Raw genomic sequence first — 12,256 nt, forward strand, 5'->3', positions numbered from 1 at the left:
TTTGGTGAACAAAACTGACTTGAATTTGGACTGGAAACTGCTGTGCACCCTGGACTGTAGCACCACAGGATGAGGCTTTTAATTTATTTATTTATGGTTACTTAGAACAAAGCTTGCTGGTTCAGAGCTGCCTGCCAGGCTGTGTAAGGAGGTGACTCCTCTTGATCAAAGTGTGGTGGCAGATGGAGTTTCCCAAGGTTTCTTCATTTCAGAAATGCAAATGCTGGTTTTTGTTTTCTTCTTTTTCTCTTCCCCTTTCAAACACCTTTGAATTCTTGTGTGTTCTGTGCCTTGGGTGAGGAACAGCTTGGAAATCAGGGTAAATGAGAGGGTGTTTTCCAGATCTGTTTGTCAGCTGGGGAAATGCAGTGACTCTCTATTTCTCTTAATAAAAGCATTAAAGCAAATGCATAGGGAGGAGCAAAACTGGTAAAAGTAAGTGTATTTCTCCATCTCTTATGAAGTTTTGCAGAAGCCTCAGTGCTGCAAAATATAAAGAATTACTTTTAGTTACCCAGGGCTTGTGTATTGTCTTAGAAGTGGCAGTAATGAGAGGAATGTCCCCATTGCCTTCCTGTACCAAAGGGAAGCATGAATGGGCACCAGGTATATCCTTGGCTGCTCTGTTTTGTATTAAATTCAGATAATTTTTGTGTGTATGAAATAACCTAAGATTTTTTTGAACAAGAATCTTGTGAGACAAAAATAGCTGAGTAAATATTAAATGTAGGCTTTCCTTAGCAAACATTGTAAAGCTAAATTTAACTATTTTTTAAAATTATTCTTTCCTGGGATTTTCAGGGATTGACTCCAAACTCTTTTGTGTTGAGGAACTGTTGGTAGCAAAAAAAATCTTATCTTACATTTTAATTGCTGCTTTTTATTTTTAAAATGTTTCACACTTCATTGTTTTTCTGCTAAATTATAGTGACCACTTCAGTAGCTGTCAAGATCAGATCATCCTGAGTGGATTTTAGGAGAAATGGGTCTGTTGGGTTTCCCAAGCCTTGCAGCTTCTGCTGGAATCCTGTTCAGCCTGCAGGTGCTTCCAGCCCATGGGCAGGAGTGAGCCTTCCCTTGGAGGTGTTCTGTTCATGGGATCACTTTTTGGAACTGCTGGGTAGTGGAAATGAATAATATTCTGTAAAAATGAATAATATTCTGTAAAAATGAATAATATTCTGCAGTAATAATGAATAATATTCTGCCCACTTCTGGTAATGTACAGGAAGGTTGTTGGCTCATAATGGGTCACACAAGTTCAGTGGCAGCCAAGGACACTTGGGGGAAACCACGGAATAATTCTGTTGTGGTGTTTGGCTTTTTGAGCATTCTTGTTTAAGGAAATAGCCAAAAAAAGGGAAAAAAAAGAAGAGAGTTTTACTGCATAAAATGGCACTTGGAGAGCTGCAAGCCAGTGTTTGTATCAAGTGTGGGGGACTGACACCTGCTATTTGCTGCTTTATTACTGGTGGTGTTCTCTTGTGAGGAATCTGTTGTACAAGATTTTCTTGCCAGGAAAATTTGTTACTTAGGATGGGATGGCATCCCTGTTTGCAATAAAAGTGGCGATGTTGTGTGCATTTTGTCCTGTGCAGTATTCCAAAGTTGACTGTGTGTCCCCATTAGGAGAATGGGGACACACAGTCAAATATAAATAAAATAATAAAATAATAAATAAAAATACCTGATTTTAAAGTGGGACAGAGCAACATTAACCCCTCATCTCTGGTGCTCCCATTGGTGGGGAACCAAAAATGCCATTGCTTCCAACTGCCTGGGCAGGAGGAGAGAGATTGCTGCAGGTGAGGCTGTGCTGGGACAAAAGCTGGCCTGGCTGACTCAGCTCAGGGAAGTGAAGGTGCTGGGGCTGAGCCCTGTGGGACAACAAGTTTGGAAGCTGAAGATCTCATGATGGAACAGAATTGAATGTAAGGAATGAAGGGAACATCACCACTCCAGGGAAATCTCAGTGGGTGACACCTGAGGTGATTCCAGTTCAGCTTGGATTCCTGCACAGTTTGGAGGGTTTGTGTTTGTTCTGCTCAGATGAGGACAGCCACACACTCCTGCTTGGCAAGTGGGGCAAATAAACTTGAAAAAGCCCTGCTGGTGTTTGTAACAGTGCAGAGCTGCATCCATGTGCTGCTGCTGGTCAGGGTGTGCAGGGGTTCCTGTGGGCTCACAGGGGTCATGCCCAGCCCTGGGGGGCAGGATGGGTAAGGCAGAGTTGGGCTCTTTGGTGCAAAATCTGACCCAGTGAGCCCTTTACAGCTTTAAAATGAATTTGGATCTCCCATCCATCCAAAGGGAATGTTTAACAGTGCAAAACTCCTCCACCACTTTGGTAGTGAAACATTTTGAACCACCCTTACCCATTCTGGAGGAAGGCTGAAATGGATTTATTTCAAAAAAAACTCCTCCACCACTTTGATAATGAAGCAGTTTAAACCACCCTTACCCATTTTGGAGGAAGACTGAAATGGATTTTCTTCACACAAAACTCCTCCAGCACTTTGATAATGAAGCATTTTAAACCACCCTTACCCATTTTGGAAGAAAGCTGGAATGGATTTTTTTCAAACAAAACACCACCACTTTGATAGTGAAGCAGTTTAAACCATCCTTACCCGTTCTGGAGGAAAGCTGGAATGGATTTTTTTCAAACAAAATAGAAGTTCAGTAAAGCAGATGTTCTTAGTTATCTCCACTGTTTAACATTGTAAGTTATAAGTAGGAATGTTGTGTGCTGCCATTTAAAACCTAAATAATTTGTTTATTTTGAGCATTATTCCCAGGCTGGGGAAGCTTCAACCTTTGTACCTTAAATATTCTTTGAAATTTAATCAGCTTGAAATTCCTAATGAGTGCTAGTTTCATCTTCCCCTGAGAATTGCATTCTTCCTACACAGAAATAATTCACATCACCAGTTGCCTCTTCCTGCACTTTTCTTATAAATCTTTCTAATCTCATACCCAGGAAAGTTGGAGTTTTCTTTATTTTATCATTTGCTGACTGTTTTCTTTAATAAGGCAAGCTCCACTTTCAGAGGTCAGTCAAAGTACCAAAAATGTTTAATTTTATGCCTGTACAAAGAAGGGAAGTGATGGAACCAGAATGGAATGTCAAAAGGAGTCTGGATGCAGTGGAAAAAAGCATTGCCACCACTGGTTCAGCTGCAGGAGACAGTAAATGCAAATTACTGGTGCTGTGACTGCAGAGTCCTGCCAGGAACATACATTGGGGCTGAAGAGTTTTATTCCAGAAGAATGTAGCTGAAAATAAGGCAGATGATTTAATGGCTCCAAGGCACAATGGCTTTGTACATTATCTCTGTGTTTTATGAATTATTCCTAAAATGGAATTCAAGTGGAGTCTTTTTTAATAAATCAAAGTCAAATACACATTTTAAAGGCTTTGTGTGATGAACTCTATAAAAGAAACACTTCGAAATTCTTTTTTTGTTGTTGCTGTTTTGTGTTTTTACCAGAAATTCAGCCAGGGCTTTATGCAGGTGAGTTTTGGTGTTGACTTGGTCCTTGTGATAATATGCTATTCCCATTTTGGTGCTGATTTTGCCAAGTAACTGAGCAAGCTTTTCATTCCTCAAGTAGTCAGAACTTGAGTATAGAACTAAAAATGACTCAGAATTATTCTGGTGTCCCCTTCATTCATAGAAACGAATGCTCACTTATTATTTTAAGTAAATGGTTAAATATCATACCATATGATCTGAAGTATAATTTTAATTTAAAAAATCAGGGTTTAACGTAGTTCCTTACCCCAAACACCAAACAAAAAGCAAGAAGGGAAACTTCCATGAGCTTTTCCATGTGCTTGAAGTGGTTTGTTTGTCCCCACAGGTTCTTGGGCGATGTTTCCTGACAGTGATGCAGGTGCACTTCCAGTTCCTGTCGCAGGCTCTGCAGAAGGTGCAGCCAGTGGCTCACTCCTGCTTCGCTGAGGCTGTGGCTCAGGAGAGGAAGAACATCAGTGGGGCTGGAGCCTCAAATGTCAGCCCCACCAATGAGCTGGAAGATGCAATAAGATCCTGGAGAGGAGCAGCAGAGGTATGGAGGGCTTGCTGTAAGCACAGGGCATTTAGTGAAACCTAAAGTCAGCCTGGGTGTCCTAACAGAGGGAAAAATACCAGGCTGCATTTGGAGGGGGGAATGAGGCACAGCTGGTTTCAGACACTAAAACTCATTTTACTCATGTGATGACTGCACTGTCTTTGCCCTGTGTAAAGTTTTCTTTGTGATAGGGCTGTACACAAGGAGCACACACACAGTGCAAACAGATTTTTGTTATTATCAAATGAGGCAGACAGAGGGAATTAAGAACCTCAATGAGTCTTTGTGAAAACAGAGCAAAATCTTGATGAAAAATTATCTAGATAATGTCTGTTTCTCTCAAATTTTGAGCACAAGTTCTATTCTATACTTGAAAATCTTTGTGGTAATTTTTAACATTTTTGTCCTCATGCTGTTAAACTTGATGTTGCTTGATCCATCCATTGTTGGGATGTGACCATGTTACTGAAATGTGCCACTCTCTGGACCTGTGCTTTCACAAACACCTGACACTGTGGAGTCCTTACTTTGCCAGCCCAAACCAGGACTTTATAAAGACATTCAGATTTCTGAGCTTTTCTGCTGTCCCTGGCACTGCTGAAACCTGGAGACTGATAGATAGAATGGAATCAGCACAGAGTGTGTGTTTTCCCTAAATCCAGCTCACCTGGAGCATGTGCTTGTGCAGTCTCATTTGGCCCACATGGTCTGTTACTCATCCTGAGCAGAAATCTTGTCAAGGTCTCCATTTCTCACTAACATCTGCAAGGTACAGGAAAGCAAATGAATTACATGGATGCAGAGGGATTATTTGTGATTTTTACTGCAGCATAAATTTATTTCACTGGGTAAAATGGGGGTTTGGGCGTGCTTTAGGTGTATTGCAGATAATTGTAACAGGTCTAATCCTGGTATAGTTGTACTTCTTTGGCATAAAAGTAATTAATTTTATGTGTCATGTACTTAGCTTCTTAAAACTACTACAGTTTCTAGAAATGCCCTGCAATTGCTATCAAATTTATTTAAACTGTGGTTAAAATTAAACTTGGCTTCACAGAATCAAGGGCCTGAGCTTTATTTTTTACCTTTTGAGCATCCCCCTTCACCTATTTCAGTTTTTCAGAAATACAAAACCCATATTTCAAAATAGTTTTGTACAAGTGTTGTACTAATCAAATCCTGTATTAAACATACATGGGGAGGAGAGAGATAAAATACAGATTCTCACAGTTCCAGAATAACAATGGAAGAAATTTATCAAGTTTTGATTGACTGAAATGACTGATTTGGAGTATTTGTGTAGGGTATCAGGATGGCATAAGAAGAATATGTGGTTTCTAAATATATAAAATCTCTCTCTCATAATTAGATAGCCTAATAGAAATAATTTTGATAGGGGAATGTGAAATACTGAAATCTTTGCCAATTTTTTCCTTTGGAGTGGAAGGCAATCCTCTGTTTTCCTATAGAATCAGCCTCTCTGGCAGGAGGGCACTGCTGCTCCAGAGTGAAGTTTAAGGTGATGCTTTGTCAGTAGCTCAGAACTGGTTGTGCTCCTTCAGGTTGACTTTGGGAAATGCAGTAATTCTGTCAGGTGAGCCCCTGTCTGTGCGCTGGCTGTGGTACCAGAAGCCCCCAGTTTGGACATCCTGCTTTAGAGCAAGACTCCTTCCTAGAGTGGAACATAACCCACATCTGCCTGCTTTACCCTGCTCAGTGATGAAGGATTTTACAGCTAAAAGTAGATATTTGGCTTATTTTTTCTTTTTAAAATTATACTACACAAAGTTGTTTTTATGCTGTGCTGAGCTGATTTTAGCATTGTGTGGCACTTCTCAAATTGCACCACAGTAATCACCCAGACTTTATGAAATGTGTCATCCTGTGAATACAGGAGTGCTTGTACACATGATTTAACATATTTCTGTTTGTGTTGGAGTCACAAATCTGTCCCCATGGTGTGGGCTGTGTTACAGGATCCTGGGTCTGACAGGGAGCTGAAATAGTAACAGAAACAATGCAGAGCCCAAGTGCTTGCAGCACCCCTGTGCTGTGCAGGTTCCATCAGTTCTGCTTCCACAGTGGCAGTAGAAGTGAATAAGTTACAATAAAGTCTCCTCCAGGTCCTCTCCCCCAGTTGCTGCTTCTCATCTCCTGCAGAAGATTTTAAAGTCTGCATGGTTTTTTGTTCTTTTCTGAAATTTAATTAAGCCTGACCTGGTTTAGTGCTGACCCTCCTCACCCTGGGTTTTTATTTTCCATTGCAGGCCACATCTCGACTGCGAGAAAGAGGCTGTGATGGATGCTTGGCAGGAATTGAAGTTCAGCAGCTTTTCTGCTCACAGACTGTGGCCATCCCTGAACATCAGCTCAAAGAGCTAAACATGAAAATTGACAGTGCTTTGCAGGTGGTTTTTCAAGTCTGCTGCTTTCATGTGCCTGTGGTGCAGTCAGTGGGTCAAGGAGTGAATAGGGGAGGAGTGCTCCTGCAGAACTGTGTACACAGGCAGCTCAGAGGTGTTGGGGAGCTGCAGCTTTGCAGTGTGGCATGATGAATGTGTGTGTGCCATAGATCTGAGAGGGGTGAATCCTTGTACCCAACACAGTGGCTGTGCTTCCTTCCTTGCTGACACACTGTGCTGTCTCAATTTCTGTCCCATGGCAGGCCTACAAGGTGGCTCTGGAGAGCTTGGGTCACTGTGAATATGCAATGAAGGCTGGCTTCCACTTGAACCCAAAAGCAATTGAAGCAAGTCTGCAGGTAGGATCTGCTAAACCTGCTCTCTTTCATCCCTCCTCACCTTGAAAAATACACAGACATTTGGGCCCATGGTAGCATTTTCTATGTCTTCATGCCTTCTGTTTGATGTGTTGTGCCCTGCAGGGCTGCTGCAGTGAGGCTGAAGCTCAGCAGACAGGAAGGAGACAAACTCCACCTCAGCCCATCCAGTGTGAGCTGCCCACTGTCCCTGTGCAGATTGGATCCCATTTTCTGAAAGGAATCTCCTTCAATGAGTCTGCAGCGGAAAACCTGAAGCTGAAAACGGTAATAACTCCTAATTAACCACACAAATAAAGAGTAGAATTCATTAAAATATAGAGAACAACAGTAATGGAAGTTCCATGCCAAACCTGTGTTTAAAAGTGCTTTTTTTCAGCCTGGCTTCCTGTGGAAACAGGATGTTGATAACATTGTAGGGCTACACCTGTTTGTGATAACATTTTGACCACCTGAGCAATTTTGGTCAAATATGAGAGAAGCACAGGCATAACAGGAATAGAGATCTAGGATGCAATGAAGCTTCTGGGAACTCTTTGGAAAGAGATGTGTTAGCTATGAAGAAATACAGAGAAAAGTGAGCCCTTGCAGATTCCCCAGCCAGTGATGCATATCAGAGCCTTCATCTGCTTAGGTGCACAAGTCAGCCCAGCCTGGTACTAAGAGAGTAATTGAAAAAAATACTTTGTAACTGAGCTCCTTTTGATGTCATCCTACAAACTGGAATCAGTTTTTTAAAAAGAATTTTTAATTATGGAGAAGTTAATTGTATTTTCAGAATAAACAAATGGAAACTAAACAAATGGAAAATTACTCAGAAGTAATTTGAGCAATTTTAATCAGCACTTTCACTTTTTTTTAGATAAACCCAGTTCCTTGCTCCTGAAAGAGTTGAAAAGTTTATATTAAGAAATAATCTAATAAGAAATAATCAGTGCTCAAAATGGTGCTTTTCTGTTGTCTTTGCAGTGCTTTTTGTAGTTTGGATTAAACTGGTTTGCAGGAATATGAGCAGAAATACAGTTTATGATTTTGAAGCAGTGTTGTGTTCCAAGGAGCAGAGACAATCTTCCATATTTCTGTTCTGCAATGGAACTCTCCTATTATACAGAGAGGTTGCAGACATGGTAGCAGTTTGAGAAGCATGTAGAACAATGAGAAATGCATCTGGAGGCCTTGCTGGTAGCACAGTGTTTGTTCTCTTTGCAGCACACAATGCTGCAGCTGATCAAGGAAGCCGGGTGCCACAATGGACTCACGCCCCGGGACGACTCCCCTGTCACTGAGGTGCTCAACCAGGTCTGCCCTTCCACGTGGAGAGGAGCCTGCAAAACTGCTGTGCAGCTCTTGTTTGGCCAGGCTGGACTGGTAGGTGATGGCCATGGCCTCGGGAAAACAAGGGTTGTGCAAACACCCTGAAGGGAAGCTTAGTGGTGGGGAGTTGGGGAATGAATTTGCAGTGTTCTTGCTCTGTGTTGCTGTTTTTAGTGCTGCAGTTAATTTGATTGCTGAGCAAATGTGTCCCTGTACAGTGGGGCTCTGTTGGTGGTGTCCCTGTTGGACAGGAACAGAAAAATGCACCAGGTGCTTCCTGGTCTCCATTTCAAGAGAGAACACAAGAAATGAAACTTCTACTTCATAGAGAAATAGAAATGCTTTCAAATCTATAGATGACCATGTTAAAAAAAAACTAAACAGACCCAAAGACACATCTACCCCCTCTCAAATTGACTTCAAAATTTGCCATTTTTTCATTTCCTCTCTGCTTTGACTGAAAGCTGAGTTTCCTGCCCAGCATAAAGTCTCTGCCCCAGGTAATGCTACCTGACATCTCCAGCAGAGGACAGGAGAGTTAAATCCTGCTGTAGACTTTGTGTTCTTGAGGGGAAGAAAACCAGTGGAATTTACAGTATCTTAGCAGCTGATAAAAAGAGATGCTTGGAACATACTCTGATAAGAAAATGCATTTGTGCTGCCATGACTAATGACTGCAATCTCTGCACTTGGTGAAGTGTTTGTGCATGACTTGTAGGATTTTTGGTCTACTGTGAGTAGGGGAAGAGGCTGCACCTTCAGCATAGGAAGGCAATGCAAGGATGTATCACTGTAGCCTGTGATAGTTTTGTCAAGTGTTCTTTGAGTTGTGTTGAACCTACAGTGAGTTAAATGCTGCTTGCTGGTTCATTGCTGATGGGGGACTATGAGGGCTTTGGAATTAATTTGTGATTAAAGGACCCAAATATCTGCATATTTTTAAGTCTGTTTTTCAGACAAATCACCCAGCTGGTTAGGTGACCTAGGCCTGCCATCCTAGCAAATTAAACCATGTGCTTTTAAAAGGTTCTCCAGTAATGTTGAATGATAAATTTGGAATGATGAATTTGCCAGATATTTCTGCTTTAGTATCCCTTTGATGCTAGATATCAGATCTTATATAGTCCCTTAATAGTAAATACCTGTGAGAGAAGTAGATTGAAATTACACTGGAATTCAGCTGACTGTTCGTATAATGGTGGTGTATAATTCATAAAATCAGAGGTGCAGACCATGAGTGTCAGGACAGCAGTGCCCCTGCTGTCAGTCCTTCCTTCACTAAGACACAGGGGCTGAGGGCAGGGGAGGGCACTGCTTTGGCTGAGAAGGTTTACAGGAGCCACAAGAAGGTGGTGTTGTTTTTGCAGGGACAGAGAAACTGTAGAATAACAGGATTTATCAAATTTCTGCTTTGGTGTTTTGAAAGAAAATGTGTATTAAATACTAATAAATAGAAGGAGGGCTGGCAAAAGGATAGGGTTAAATGGGATTGTGCCTTCAGCTGCCACAGTTGGGTGGGATGCTGGGATCAGCAGTGAGGTGCAGGAAATGAGGCCAGGGAGGAAGGAGATTCTCAGCAGCCCTTGGGAGGGCTGTGTGTGAGCAGCTGTGGCTCCTGAGTGTCTGCAGGAGCAGAGCCTGGCAGGATGCTGCACCTTCCTCCATTTCCTTCCAGGGCTTTCAGTGCTGTGCACACCCAGCTCCTGCCCCGGGGGGGTTCAGGAGTGGCACTTTTGGAGTCAGGAATTTGGAAATCTGGTGTCCCCCAGTCTAGACAGAACGAGTTAGACCTGCTGCTAATGGGAGCACTGACATTCTTCAGGTTTGTCATCACTTTTGGAGAGTGTCACTGTAAAACTTGCTTACATATTCTCCCAAATGGCAGTGCTGAGCTGTGGAGTTTCACTTGTGTTCAATCCTGAATGTCTCCAGAGATTTTTGCATGAAAATCAGGTTCTGAAAGTAGCAGGCTTCTCTCTTCAAAGGCACATCATGAGCTGTGCACATGCCAGAGGACCTGCAAGCCTGCTCTGCTTCGTTCCCTCTTGGATTTGTTACAGTTCAGAAGGGAATGAGGGTTGAGGTTTTTCTTTATAAATTATGTGCCATCTTTTTTTTACAACATCCAGTTCTGCTTGTATGTAGCTTCATGCAGAGACAAGAAATTGTACTGTGGGTCTTTAAAGGGTTCTTTGGGTGGAAGGCAGAGAGGAAGCACCTGTACAACAAGAACAATGCATGTCTGAGGTACAGGAAGCTGTTCTCCAAGCACCACCAGGCGGGAGGGAGGATGTGTTCATTTGAAGTTTATTTTGTGAAGGAGGCAGATAAATGAGTCATGGCACAGGGTTATGTAGGCTTTGCTGTGCTGCTTTCAGATCCTGGGTTCTCTGCATTCATTCAGAATTGTGTGCATCTGTGTCTTAAATGCCCAGTTGGAAAAAACATTATTAGGCAGTCTCACTGCTTTTAGCCTATCCTGTGCCTTTTGTGTGCCCTTGTGCCTTTTAAGAAGTGACTCATTAAGTGTGGAAAGCACAATGGGTTGTGACTTAGTTTGTTTGGTTATTTTAGGCTGTAGTTTTTTAACATTAATAATTTGAAGTGCTGATTTTCAGTTCTTACCTTAGCTTGTATATAATATGAATTGCATTTTGAGATTTGGGTCAGCTGATGAAATCTGCATGTTTGAATAAAAATAATGTACATTCAAATAGCTGAATTCAGAGGATGAGCAGAAATAAAACTTCCAATTGGCCTCATGCAGAGGTTAGCAGATAAAACTTTTTTTTGTGCAAGTAGGCATAGCAAACACCACCATGCATTGCAGGAGCACTAAATCACCTAGCAAAGTTTAAATCCCAGATTCCTGACTCTGACAGATGTTGAGAAATGTGAAGCTTTTTGCAAAGGGAAGAAACAAGGGGAAGGAACACCCCAAACAAAGCCTGGACCATGGGCACCAACCATGCACCACAGCCAGAACCTGACTCAGGCCTGCACAAATCAGAGTTTTACCTGACCTCAGGTCTCAGGTGCAAACTGTGTTTTTCTTGGGAGTTGATAACAATCACTCCTGAGTTCATTTCTCCTTAGCACAGTTATGAGGAGTGATCTGTTAACAGTTATTAAGTGTTATCACAGTCATAAATTACCCCTGAATTGGAGGTTACCAAATTAAATAAAACTAAAATATACAAACACCAAGAAAATACTGCTGGAATTGTCCTGTTACAAAATGAGAGGTATTTTCAGGGATGGGTGATGGTGGGGTCTTTTGTCACCATGCTTAGACATGTTTAAAATTGAATAAACCAGGGCAAGGGCTTAGAGTCAACTGAAGGAGAAGGAAAGCCTTATGCTAAAATATTTGAAAGGTGGAAAATAATTATATTCAACTGTTATTTGATGGTTTCGTTAAAGTGAGAGAAGAAACTCAGCATTTTGTTTCACATTTTTTCATACCCAGTAACAGACACCTGGTGTAGGCTGGGTGATGACAACAAAGTCAGTAATGTCCCTTGAGGCTGAGTTACACCAGGGGACTTTTGGCATTTCAGGGATAAATGGTGCAGCTGATCTGCCAGCCACTGAAGCACAACTGCTGACTGCTGCCAAAAAGCTGCTGTTTCAGCATGACCAAAATAGGAAATTATGGAAATGATCAAAAAGGCCAACCCACACAGCCTGGACAACAACAGAAAGCATGAGCCAAATATGGAACTTACTATCACTAAATTCAAGGCTCAATGAAGCTGAAGTGAATCCATTCCTTTTCCATTGTCTAAAAAGAAAGGTTCATGACACAGGGTTGGTTTTTAAGATTTTCCTCTTCATGTCTTCATGACATCTTACAGGTGGCTCAGGGTCCAACAAACTGAACACTTCTCTTTATTTCATCAGGAATTAATAATGGTACAGTTTCATTAAGTGGAATAGAGAAATGTTGGTGTGGGATTTTATAACCTTTAAAGGGGAAGTTGTGTAAGGAATTTTGAAGGGTTTCTGGCTGGATATTACTGTCTATATCATACCATGCACTACAGTGAAATGATTTAAAGCGTTTTGCTGAGTAGGTGTTTGGGAGCT

The 12,256-nt window shown here is 41.7% G+C and overlaps 1 protein-coding gene across 2 annotated transcripts in view; it reads left to right on the top strand.

Moving 5' to 3' along the window:
• The window catches only part of GARRE1 (granule associated Rac and RHOG effector 1), a 62,111-nt gene that overhangs the window by 32,848 nt on the left and 17,007 nt on the right, over nucleotides 1-12,256 (top strand). For both annotated transcript variants that reach the window (XM_074551059.1, XM_005492532.4), the window contains exons 3-7: nucleotides 3,865-4,071; nucleotides 6,342-6,482; nucleotides 6,740-6,835; nucleotides 6,959-7,120; nucleotides 8,063-8,221. In XM_074551059.1, coding sequence (XP_074407160.1) covers nucleotides 3,865-4,071; nucleotides 6,342-6,482; nucleotides 6,740-6,835; nucleotides 6,959-7,120; nucleotides 8,063-8,221 — 765 coding nt within the window. The remainder of the gene's footprint in view (nucleotides 1-3,864; nucleotides 4,072-6,341; nucleotides 6,483-6,739; nucleotides 6,836-6,958; nucleotides 7,121-8,062; nucleotides 8,222-12,256) is intronic.

This window comes from Zonotrichia albicollis, chromosome 13, assembly GCF_047830755.1.
Source record: "Zonotrichia albicollis isolate bZonAlb1 chromosome 13, bZonAlb1.hap1, whole genome shotgun sequence".
Classification (NCBI taxonomy): domain Eukaryota; kingdom Metazoa; phylum Chordata; class Aves; order Passeriformes; family Passerellidae; genus Zonotrichia; species Zonotrichia albicollis.